Below are 12981 nucleotides of genomic sequence, written 5' to 3'. Positions count from 1 at the left end.
GCCATTGTTGTGACGCTGCAACCTGAGGCGGAGAAGAGAGGGGCAACTTACAAGAAGGTGCTCACCAAGGCCAAGGCTGCAGTGGACCTAGCCGAGCTGGGAATCCCCAACATCAAGGTCACCGACTCGGCGACCGAAGCTCGCCTAATTGAGGTCCCAGGCGCTGAGTCCAAGGACAAGGCAGACAAGCTGGCCATTCAGCTGAGGGCGGCTCTCGGTGGCGACGTAATCGTCACCAGGCCTGAAAAGCGTGCAGACATGCGCATTATCGGCCTGGACGAATCCGTCACCAGAGAGGAGGTTGCCGAATCGGTGGCCAGCAGGACGGGCTGCTCTCAGGAGGCAGTGAGAGTGGGGGAGATTCGGCGCAGCACCCGTGGTGAGGGAACCACCACGATCAGCTGCCCAGTCGTAGCGGCCAAAGCCCTGTCGGAGGCCGGTCGCCTTCTTGTGGGCTGGTCCTCGGCCCGTGTACAGGTCCTGGAGCCTCGCCCGATGCGGTGCTTCAAGTGCATGGGCCTTGGACACACCCGGCAGCTGTGCCCCTCTCCAGCGGACCGAAGCGGCCTATGTTTCCGGTGCGGCAATCCGGGACATAAGGCTGCGGATTGTGACGGTCAGGCGCACTGCGCTGTCTGTGCCGAGGCCGGCTGCGACATCAGCCACCACATGGGGGGAAGAAACTGCAAACCCCCCCAGAAAAGAGGGAAAGCAGTTCCAAGGGTCTCAACCCCCTTGACAGAGGAGCACCACGAGCGGTGCGAGGAGGCAGACATGACCGATGGGTAGTCGTCAAATCTGCCTCCTCCAGGGGAACCTCAACCACGCTGCTGGGGCGCAGGATCTTTTTCTACAATCCCTGGCAGCGTGGAACATTGACGTGGCGGTGGCCGCGGAGCCATACTGGGTTCCCCCGCAACCGCATTGGGTAGGCGACGCCGCAGGGGATGTGGCAATCATATGCCGGACTGGGCCGGCCACTACTCCTCTCAATCTCAGAGACCGCGGCCCTGGTTTTGTGACGGCCCAATGGGGGAGATACGCGATTGTCGGCGTTTATTTCTCCCCCAACAAGCCCCTGTCGGCCTTCGAGACCTTCCTCGGCGTCTTGGGTCCTGCGATTCGTCGACTGGCGCCGCTCCAGGTCATCCTCATGGGCGACCTGAATGCGAAATCGCGTATGTGGGGAGGGAACTCCACTGACGTGAGAGGTAGGGCCCTCGAGGACTGGGTGGCCGAACTTGGGCTGTCCGTTCTGAACACCGGGACAGCCCATACCTGCGTCAGGGCACAGGGTGGCTCAAGGGTGGATGTGTCTTTCGCCACCCCTGCGGTCGCCCAACGCATCGTCAACTGGCGGGTGATGGAGGAGGAGACTCTCTCGGACCATCTCTACATCCGGTTCGAGGTCTCTCCCTCCACCACTCCCCGAGCGCCTCGTCGTACTGGCCACTCGGCCTTTCCTAGGTGGGCCACAACCAAGCTGGACAAAGAAAAGGCCGAAGAGGCGGCCATTGTCCAGGCCTGGTGCAGTAAGGGGAGCCCTCATCCCTCCGATGCCGACGCCGGTGCCGCCTGTCTCCGAGCGGCATTGACTCAGACGTGCGATGCGGCAATACCGAGAGCCCAACGCACTGGCAACAGACGGCAGGTTTACTGGTGGTCCCAGGAAATAGCGGACCTCCGGGCTACCAGTAACGCGTCAAGGAGGGCCTATTTGCGCCACCGTCGTCGCGCAACACGGAACCCGGTGGAGGAGGAGCGCCTGCGCGTGGCCTACAAGGAGGCCAAGAGGACGCTCCAGGTGGCCATTATGGATGCTAAGGCGGCAGCCCACAATGAAATGCTGGAGGAGCTCGACGGTGATCCGTGGGGGCGGCCATATCGCGCAGCGCGGAATAAGCTGCGCGGACAGTCGGCGCCAGTCGCGGAGACCATAGAGCCAGACCTCCTGCAGCGGGTGCTGGGGTCGCTGTTTCCCCAACAAGGGGACTTCCGTGCCCCGGCTCCTGCCCGCAGCCGTAGAGCCCAATCACCGGAGTCTCCAATCCCCCCGGTGACAATGGTAGAGGTTGGTGTCGCCCTCGACCGACTCCACGGCAGCAGGAAAGCCCCGGGCCCAGATGGGGTCCCTGGGAAGATCCTCCGCCTGTTCATGCAGGTGGAAGAAAATGATGACCGTCTTCGGGAACTCTTTGACTTGGTACTCAGAACCAGTAAGTTCCCGAAGATCTGGAAGGATGGCCGGCTATGCCTGCTGAGAAAGGAGGGTCGGCCGCCCGACTCCCCGTCTGCGTACAGGCCCATCGTGCTGCTCGATGAGACGGGGAAGGTCCTCGAAAGGATCATCGTTTCCCGCCTCACCAAGCACCTGAATGACGTGGGCCCCAACCTGTCGGAACGGCAGTTCGGCTTCAGAGCGGGGCGCTCCACACTTGACGCCTTGTCCGCCCTGAAGTCCAAAACAGAGGAGGCTGTATCCCGCGGCGAGAGGGCACTGGCGGTGTCGCTCGACATTGCCAATGCCTTCAATAGTCTGCCCTTTGACACGATAGTGTCGGCGCTTCACTATCACGGAGTGCCGGCCTATCTCATCAGGATAGTGGCGGACTACCTGCGGGACCGACAGGTCAGTCTTGTTGGCGCAGATGGGGAGTTGGTCCAGCAGCGGATTTTCCGCGGGGTCCCCCAGGGGTCGGCTTTAGGGCCGACTCTTTGGAACATTGGCTACGACAGTGTGTTGCGGTGCAGGCTCCTCAGAGGGACGAGCCTGCTTTGTTACGCCGACGACACACTTGTCGTGGCCACAGGAAGGGCCCTGCCAGAACTCTGCCTGCGGATAGAGGCGGCCACCGAAATGGTTGTGGCCCGTATCAGGGCGGTGGGCCTGGAAGTGGCCCCCCATAAGACCGAGGCCCTAATGTTTCACGGGCCTCGGAGCGGACCGCCACCAGGTGCCCACCTCAATATAGAGGGTGTCCGTGTGCGGATAGGGGGCCAGATGAAATATCTGGGCCTAGTGTTAGACGGGCGGTGGAACTTCCACGCTCATTTCGAGGGTCTGGCCCCCAAACTTACAGGGGCGGCAGCTGCATTGGGCAGACTGCTGCCTAACACGCGGGGCCCCAGCGTGAGCTGTCGCAAACTCTACGCTGGGGTTATAAAGAGCATGGCCCTATACGGGGCTCCCATATGGGTGGGATCTCTCGACAGAGAGAACCGGGCCGCTCTGCGGCGCCCGCAGCGCACCATCGCTTTGCGGGCGATAAGAGGGTACCGCACCGTATCACACGGTGCGGCGTGCGTTTTGGCCGGGCTCCCCCCATGGGAACTCGAAGCAGAGGTCCTCGACGTGGTCTACAAATTCAGAACGTCGAGGCGCGAGGCAGGGGAGCGCCCGGCACACGAGGAGGTGGAGCGCGTCCGCGAGCTTGCCCAGGAGGAGCTTCTGCGGCGCTGGGAGCGGGAGTTGGTGGACTGCCGCTATGGCGTGAGAACCATAGAGGCGATCCGCCCGGTCCTGGACCAGTGGGTGCATCGGAGGCACGGCTTCCTCACCTATCGTCTGGTGCAGGTGCTAACCGGACACGGATGCTTCGGTTGGTACCTGCATCTGATCGGTAGAGAGCCGAGCCCTGAATGTCACGAGTGCGGCGCTGCGGAAGATACGGCTCAGCACACCCTTGAGGTGTGCCCAGCATGGGTTCAGCAGCGCCGGGCTCTGACTGCGGTGACTGGTCCGGACCTCGCGCTCCCCAGCGTCGTGGTTGCGATGCTCCTGGGCGAGAGCGCGTGGAACGCCATGGTCTCCTTCTGCGAAGAGGTGATGCTGCAGAAGGAGACCGCGGAACGGGCTAGGGAAGTAGATCCCGAAGCCCACGCGCTCCGGCGCAGACGGCCGGGGGGAAGAAGGAGGAGATTCGCTCGCCTCCTTCCGCCTCCCTAGGTGAGACCAGTGGGTGTTAGGCCGGGGGGCCCATCACCCACATTGCACGGTCCCACCCTGTCTGGGGGGGTCTGCCAGTGTACCGGCAGACCCCCTCTTTAGCGCGGGAGGCCCGGCAAAGGCTGGGCCATGCGTCGGCACGGCGTGGTCTGAATCTGTAGGACCCCACGTCGTGCCAGTAAAACGCAGAGGGTGCACCGCAGGTTTTAGTGGGTATACTTGTCGGGTGACAGCCGCTATTGCTGCCACCCGACAAGGGAGTCCCACATAACCCGTCGCTTCCCCCGAGGCGGCGGGTATACGCAAAGTATTTTCCTGCGCAAAAAAAAAAAAAAAAAAAAAGGTGGTGCAACTCAGCCTAAAATTATTATTCAAGCATGATCAGTTAATTTGGCGCTACGGACACAAAGCAGTTCAAAATTGATTACCTACTAAAAATTATTTGACAGGCGATTTTTACGATCAACAAAACGCATTTGAATTAAGCTGCAGTATGATGTACACAGTTTAATTGTTATTATGAGTTAAAAGAAAAAGTTATTTAGATCAGAAATTGGTAAGAAAGAAATTTTGTTCAAAAACAGATTCGAACCTAACTCAATAGATAAGTAAGCTACGAGTAAAACTGCACGTAGCTCTTCACCCCTACGGTTCAAGGTCAAGATTGCGGCGCGTAGGGGGCAGTCAACCTACCCGATGAACCGACGACCTAATCAAGGTTGCAACAACAATAGGACTGCTGTGAACTATTTTCGCTGGAATCCATTAATAAGGCTCTATGTTTAGCACTATTACTATACTAACCTGCTCATAGTCTTAACGAATAAATACTATTATTATGTCGTGTTTCTTAGTATTTCGCAATGTAGCAGTAATTTAGGAAAAATAATTACCTCTTAGTCGGTCAGATTAATTGTCTAGTTGTGATAGATTTATACGCATGAGTGATTCCCAGCAACTATTGTACAAGAAATTCTGTGTAAGGGCACTTAGAGTTTGTTGTTTTATTATAACTACACTACATTGTCAAGATCTATTCAATACATACCTAGTATGTATTGTATACCTATAATGTAGATACCAATCACTATAAGTACATAAGAGCACCTATCAACCACTTGAATGAAGGTATCTTCAATTGCGCGTATGAGATCGAATTACTCGAAACTTGATTTCGGAATGTACGAAATATATCAATTCTAAATAGATAAGATACAATAAATACGTTAGCTGCGATCGGAGGATCGAAAAAAAACCGAATATACTTATAAAAGATTTAATTAGAAATTAGAAAATTACATGAAATACTTATAATTAAAACAAGATGAGACCTAATCGAAGTATGATTATGGAATGATAAAATAATGAACTACAGTTTTTAGGAAAATGTCGATTGACGTCACTTTCACTAATTGCACTTCGGACCATTGCACTAATGTAGGGCAGCAAGTCAGCGATCTTCATACTGAGCGACAGCGTAATTCCTCCCCCCTTAGAACGGCAACTATTTTATCACGTTGAGTGAAAATGTTGCCGGGATCGCGTCATGATGTTGCTGATCTCCGGAAGGTGCTGGATGCTCTTCCTTCTTTTTAGTCTGGCTATCTTTCCTTTTCTTGTTGAAGCGCCGGTATGCGATGAAGATTGCAAGTATACTCGATGCAAGCAGTATCACATAAAATGGGATGGTTGTGTGATATACGTCGAGTGGGATGTCGGTGATATTGATCGGGGCTTCCATAGTGATCTTGTCCTGGAGTCTGTGTAGTCCTTGCAGGTCAATGGAGTTCAAGTTGATGTGGGATGCTATCCTGATTTGCTTCTCCGTGTCAGATGGGATTTCTGTCAGCTTCAGAGGTTGTCCTCTTATTTCGTCGTTGTCATTGGTGATGGTGAACTCTGTAGTTTTAAGATGACAGCCAACGGGAATCGTAATGAGGTAGCTTCCTTGAAGTGTGGTGTAGTCTCGTCTCCCGCAGAGGAGTTGGACTTTGCTGGGTTGTGGAAAAGATAAGACGTAGTGTTGGTCGTCCAACTTTTCCATGGCTTCTTTCTTCAGGGTGACCGTAGAGAATTCGCAATTTTCTTTCAGGATCTGGTTGACGATGAGCTCGTTGATGCAATCAGGTTTGCTGCGTAGCTGGTGGTGAGTAGCGTCTCCACAGAGATACCAGTTGCTGAGCTTCGGACATTCTGTCTCTATGTACATGAATGAAATCTCGTTTGTTGCTAGGAAAGGATAGGTCGGGATTAGGGCCTGATTATTTCTATTAGGGACTATGGATAGGTGATAGAAGCTATATATTTCCCTGGATACTATTGGGAATTTATATATGAAAACTATCTGATTATCAGTGTAGTATGAGCCTGGTTTAATGACATCATAATATTGCCTAAGTTCAAGATTTAATACTTGTTCATTTCCATAGATATTCTTAAGTTTAATTATCATAGATCTAAGAGTGTCCACATCGATCATAGAGTGGTGTGTGCTTGATGCACGGATAAAAGCTAAACTATTTTCTAACCTAATTAGTTCCTGAGCAAGGTCTTCAACGTTTTCGCTTATTATAATTAAGAGTTGAGCAAGTCTGGCATATTTAACTAAACTATTTTCGTTGTATACATTGCTTTTCAATATTAATTCAATAGTTGTATTAATTTTATTCTGGTTATCTACAATTTGTGTCAAAATTTTGTCATGTTCGGATATCCATTCCTTATTAATGCTAATATGATTATTAAGTTCCGAGACAATTTTATCTTGGTTACTTTTAAGAAGATTAATGGCTTTATTGTATTTTATTGCATCAGAATGGTCCAGATTACCAGTTATGCTTTTTATAACGGATCCAAGGCCATCTACAATACCTCTTTTAACGCGGTTGGGTTCTAATGATTTTAATTGTACTGATACTTTGCCAAGCTTCTCAGTTAAATAGTCAATTTGAGTCTCATAAAGTAAGTGTGTATCGTTAATAAGTCGGGACTTGTAACTCGTCAGTTGGGTTTGTAGGGAGTCGACTTTTTCTTGGATGAGGTCAAGTTGAACATATTGTATAAATGTATGATGGTGAGTAGTCAATCTCATGGGTCCAAGTTTGTGGGGTAGTAGTCCTGGTCCGTCAGCCAAGCTCTCAAGTTTTATCTCTTGAGACCGAGTGATCCGAAGGATCATTCCTAGTAGTATCCTGTAACAAATTAGCTGTTTTAGGGATACGTTTCAAGCGGTTTTTAGCTATGGGACCGCGTTTTTTTGATGTGTAAATATGAATGGGCAAATCTGCTAATACTGTATCCTGAGTGTAGCGAGGGGCTACCTTTTGACGTTCAGCTAAAGGATTTTTAATAAAAATTTGTTGCTCGGGAGCATATTGTACTTCAGGTTCCCGGTTTTTATTTCTGTTCTCTATAATGGCTGTTCTGTCTACTAGGGATTTGTTGTTAACTATATCGTAAACTATCTTCATTCGATCCCTATGATTCTGAAGGTATTGCTGTAGAAGGTGCTCAGTTATGTCGATATTTAGACAGTCTCTAGCGTCAAAGTGTCCAGTAAGTAAGTCAAATGGTCTGCATTTTGTGAAACTATGTATGGAAGAATTGTAAGCTATAAGCGCATATGGCAAAAGGTTCACAACGGGTTCGTCCTTGTGCTGTAGTTTCAGGAGTCTTAGATGTTCTAGGAGAGTCAGGTGAAATCTCTCAATGTTACCATTGTCGTTAGGGGAATGGGCTAGGATTCTATGGTGGTTGATCTTGTGCAGTCTAGTAAATTCTAAGAATAACTGATTGGTGAATTCAGTACCATTATCAGTTACTAACGTCACGGGCACTCCGTGGTGAGTACAATATTGTAATAAAGCCTGTAGTATACTGAGGGCAGTACCGTCACGCAAATGGTATGCTTGACCGTATTTAGTAAAGACATCTATAAAGGTGACATATTTTTCACTTTGTACAGTGAACAGGTCCATATGAACTATTTCAAAGGGTTTAGTTGCAGGAGGCACAAGATTAAATTGAGGTCTAATAGGATTTCGGTCGTATTTGCCTTGACCACAGATGGTACATTCGTTAATAAATTTAGTGATTTGGTCCTTCATCTTGGGCCAGTAATATTTTCGGGATAAGGACAAATAACATTCATTGATGCCACGATGGTTAGTTTTGCCATCATGATAGTGACGAATTATCTCCTGCTGGCGGAGATATTCCTTGACATTTTCTATTTCTGATTTAGTTAGTACTAGGTTCATTGAAGAGCCCTTAAATTTGTCCTGTATTATGGGGATAATGGAGTACATTGCGAGAGCGGGGCTAATGAGAAGTCCTGTCTTAACTTTGGGGTTGACGTATTCCTTAATAGCATTTACTAAGTCCTCTTCCAAGTTTGTTTCTGATAGCTGTATACTTGTTCGTGTGTGTGTGTCAAATGGTTTGGTCACAGTGGGTTTTCGTTTAACATCATTAACTATAGTGAGATGTATTTGCCTGTTGAATTTATTCAGGGGTTCGTCAGTTATCGGGATTTCCAGTATCGGGTGTTCGTGGCTAGTATGTACAGTCTCAGTGGAAGAGTTAGGTTTAGAGAGGGCTACCTCGGTCGGGTTGCCTAATAGGGAATTAAGTTCGTCAATTTCTTCCATTAATGATCTAGTATCGCCTAGATGAATTTCTATTCGAGACAAAGCATCGGCATTGGTGTTAATTTTGCCTTTCTTGTATTGCACTGTGAAGTCGTATTCGCTCAGTCTCAGTCGCCATCTAGTAAGACGTGAATTTGGTTCTTTTAAATTCATCATCCACTCAAGAGGCTTGTGGTCAGTCAGTATCCTAAATTTTCTACCAAATAGGTAGGGCCTAAAATATTTCGTAGCCCACACTATGGCCAAGAGTTCTTTCTCGATTGTGCTATAGTTAATTTCGCTATCATTTAGTGTTCGAGAAGCGTAGCACACAGGTTTATCAGATCCTATAGGACCTTGGGATAATATGGCTCCAATAGCCACGTTTGAAGCGTCTGTTGTAAGGTTGAACTCCTTAGTAAAGTCAGGATATTGAAGAATGGGATCATTGGTGAGAAGAGTCTTGCATTTCTCAAAGCAATTTACGTATTCGGGAGTGAGTAGTATTTTTCTACCCTTTTTTAGACATTGAGTCAGAGGCTTGGTGGTACGTGCAAAATCGGGAATGAATTTTCGGTAGTAACCGAGAAGTCCAAGGAATTGTTTAATTTCCTTAGTGGTTTTCGGGATTGGATATTTTTGTATAGCGGAGATCTTGTCAGGGTTTGGTTTAACACCGTCCCTGCTGATTACATGGCCAAGGTAAGCTGTTTCAAGCTTCAAGAACTCCGATTTGTCCATCTGAATTTTAAAGTTGGACTCTCGAAGTCTTTGAAATACTTTTTCCAGGTTTACCATGTGTTCCTGGAGGGATGTGCTATAGACAATAATGTCATCGAGATACACTAGGCAAATATCGTTTTGGAGGCCTCTGAGGACGTTATCCATCACTCGCTGGAATGTGGATGGAGAATTTTTAAGTCCCATGGGCATTCGAAGGAATTCAAAATGTCCATGCTCGACATTGAAGGCCGTTTTAGAAATATCCTGGGGATCCATCTCCACTTGGTAGAAGCCGCTGGCCAGGTCAAGTGTGGTGAAATACTGGCATTTCCCTAGCTTGTCCAAGACGTCATTGATATTGGGTATGGGATATTTGTCGTCAATTGTCTTTTCGTTCAGTTTGCGAAAGTCAACCACGAGTCGCCATTTCTGTTTGCCGGACGCATCTATTTTCTTGGGCACCACCCAGATGGGTGAGCTCCAGGCTGAGTCGGAGGGTCTGATGATGCCCTGTTCCAACATCTTTCCTATCTGAGTCTTAACTTCCTCTCGGTGAACAAAAGGATATCGATAGTTCTTAGCGTGCACAGGGACCTCGTCGGTGGTCCTGATCCGGTGTTTAATCTTATTTGTGAATGTTAATTGCTCACCGTCAATATAAAAAACGTCCGCGTAGCGAGAGCAAAGAGTGATTAAGTTGGCTTTTTCCTCTTCGTTCAAATGCTCGGTACGTAAGCGCGAAATGACGTCATCAGCGCGCGACGTTGGTTGTTGAGTGCGAGTGCACTCGATATTAAATAATTCAGCGTGCGCGGGGCTATCAAGTGAGAATATTATGTCGTTCGCCGTGGTGTTTTCTATTTCTAAGTAGCCACGGTTATTAGAGACGGTTGTAAGGCACTCGTGAATGATGCAGTTACAAATTATCTGTTCCGGGATGAGTGCTTCGCCATTAGCCAAATCTAAAGGAACCTTAATTATTTTAGAGGACATTGCTGGAATAATATCCTCGTAAAGGTTCACGTTCCGTGAATTGTACATATGAATAGGGTTTGAGGCAAAACGGGTCAAAAGTTGGCTTTCTTTTAGATCGATTCGAGCTTCCCATTTACTTAATAAATCTAGGCCGATAAGACCGTCGAAGTAATCGTGAAACCGATATACAAATAGCTTCATATTATCTTTATCAAAAAACTCAGGAAAACACGGCAACGTTATAGAGTAATTATTTCTACTAGTTGCGTGTATGTTTGTCACTTCAAACGGATCAAAGTTTAAGGGATAATTAGCAAAGTATTGCTGAACAGCTTCGGGACTTATGAAGGATTGGTTTGCACCTGTGTCTATTAATAGTTTAAGAGGAGGATGAGCTATTTGAATGTACGGAAGTTGCCTCTGTGTTTGAAGATTAACTTCTATCTTTGCTTTTTTAATGTCGTAATCTCCTGAAAATCCTGCTCAGCATGGCTAGTACTTGGCTGTGGTTGATTTTCATCAGTCGTCTGGTATTCGTCAGTCGAATTATAATAAATTAATTCGGGAGTAGACTCGGGTAAGTCGCTAGTATAATAATCGCAATAGTAATTGTAAACTGGGTCATGATAAAGGTCGTAGTTGTTGTAATATGAGTAGCCGTCGTCGTTTGTCAAACATTCGTTCACATTCATTTCTCGGCTTTTAAAATAGTTTGTTGGAGGTGGGTTCCCTGACTTAGTCCAGTCATGTCCAGTCAACATTTGGGAATGCGGCAGTGTCCTTGGGGTGAAACGTTGGACACCACTCATAGGTTGAGGGGCTTGAAACTGTGGTTGATTGTTTCGGGGTGGAAGGCGAAACATATTACTGCGGGGGTTGTAATTAGGAGGTGGAGCACTAAACATCCTCTGAGTATTCGTTGGGATACGCATGTTAGGTGCGCCTGGTGCTGGGAGTTTGAAGGGTTGAGGCGGAGGCCTCATGGGCTGTTGTCCTACGGGAACAGGCCAGTTGGGCACTGGCATCGGGAGATTATGCCGTGGTGGCGGAGCAAATGAAGGCAGGGGTTGTGTTGCCACTTTAGGGGTGGCATGAATCTTATTGGGTTCGTTACGTTGTTGGAGATACATTATATTGAGTTCCTCCTGGACGTATTCCAGGGCTTTCTCTATTGTAGGAGGGCGCATACAGCGTATACGGGATCCCAGGGGCTCTTTGAGTCCACGAACGTATGCCTGCATGGTGACCTTTTTATAGAGATCCCTTTTAGCCTGTACAGTCGTAGGTACTGTCTCGTGTAAAGTCACGTAAGTCATTATCGTACTGAATAAAGTTTGGCAATGATCGTAAAATTCTTGCGGCGTCTTGTTACTTTGAGTGGCTAAAGAGAGGTCATTGTACAGAGCCGTTTCGTCCCGTTGATCGGAAAAGTTATTGATAAGGGCAGTACGAATACCTAACCAACTATCAGGTATCCCGTTGGAATTGATTGTGCATGCAGCGGGTCCTGTTATTTTATTCAATATGCCATTTATTAAGCAAAGGTTGAAAAACTCACTGCCTGGGGCGTTACTCAAATATTTTACTGCTAACTGATCGCAAACGTTAATAAACCTTGTCAGAACGTTGGGATTCCCATCGAAATCCGGGACTAGGCGGAGGGCCTTGAATATCGTGTCTGGTTCGTGAGACATTTCGTCAAACGAGTTATTTAAACTTTGATTTAAATCTATATTTCTACTATTATCTAATTGACACTGGCGAGCCTGACGGGATTCAGACTCGCGGAGACTATTGGCTCTAGGGTGATAAATCTTGAAGTTGTAAGATTAACACACAAAGGATAATATAAGGATCTAAAACACTATGATTAAAGGAAAGCAACACGAGATCAATTCAAGTGTACTCACATATATTTCATTCTGGTTCTCTCCGTGAATCGAGTTCTGGATTCTCCTCCTGGTCTGCAGCAGGTCCGTAGATTCAGGATACTCGTTGATGGAATCTTGACAGCTTCCCGGGCGACTCGCGACGCGATTTAGAAAGATCTACTCTCGCGAACCGGCCCGCGAGTATCCTACCGACTGCGCCAAATACGTTAGCTGCGATCGGAGGATCGAAAAAAAACCGAATATACTTATAAAAGATTTAATTAGAAATTAGAAAATTACATGAAATACTTATAATTAAAACAAGATGAGACCTAATCGAAGTATGATTATGGAATGATAAAATAATGAACTACAGTTTTTAGGAAAATGTCGATTGACGTCACTTTCACTAATTGCACTTCGGACCATTGCACTAATGTAGGGCAGCAAGTCAGCGATCTTCATACTGAGCGACAGCGTAATTCAATTCTAAATAAGCAATTTCCAATAATATTTTGTTTTGCCACCACATGAAAATCTATATCTCTACCATGAACAACTTTCGACTTCGAATTGTTTGCGTATTCGACAAAATTCGATACTCAACCTTCGAATTAACCGATAACGTGTCAATTTTGATTCTCAAAATAAGTTTCGTGCAACCATTTCTCATACTAAGTTCACTTTACGATACGTTCACAAGGGCGCTGTTGCAGTTTTCGTACTAAATCTTTTTATGGCGATTCGAATACGCAAACGATTTGAACTCGAAAGTTTTTCGTGATAACCATATGTAATCATAATGTAGTCTATAATTGAGAAAAAATCTAGACAATCT

General features: G+C 47.4%; 1 protein-coding gene across 1 annotated transcript; it reads right to left on the bottom strand.

Moving 5' to 3' along the window:
* Positions 1-5206: 5206 nt before the first annotated feature.
* Positions 5207-12604, bottom strand: LOC135081292 (uncharacterized). Its single transcript, XM_063976026.1, has 2 exons — positions 12183-12604; positions 5207-7137 (listed from the first exon to the last, which is right to left on the bottom strand). Exons 1-2 carry the CDS (start codon positions 12191-12193, stop codon positions 5451-5453), a joined length of 1698 nt encoding a protein of 565 aa, XP_063832096.1. The 5' UTR covers positions 12194-12604; the 3' UTR covers positions 5207-5450.
* Positions 12605-12981: the final 377 nt, after the last annotated feature.

The sequence above is a fragment of the Ostrinia nubilalis genome, chromosome 19 (genome assembly GCF_963855985.1).
Source record: "Ostrinia nubilalis chromosome 19, ilOstNubi1.1, whole genome shotgun sequence".
In the NCBI taxonomy this organism is placed as follows: domain Eukaryota; kingdom Metazoa; phylum Arthropoda; class Insecta; order Lepidoptera; family Crambidae; genus Ostrinia; species Ostrinia nubilalis.
The sequence above is the reverse complement of the archived record's forward strand: the minus strand, read 5'-3'. Positions and strand labels throughout refer to the sequence as shown.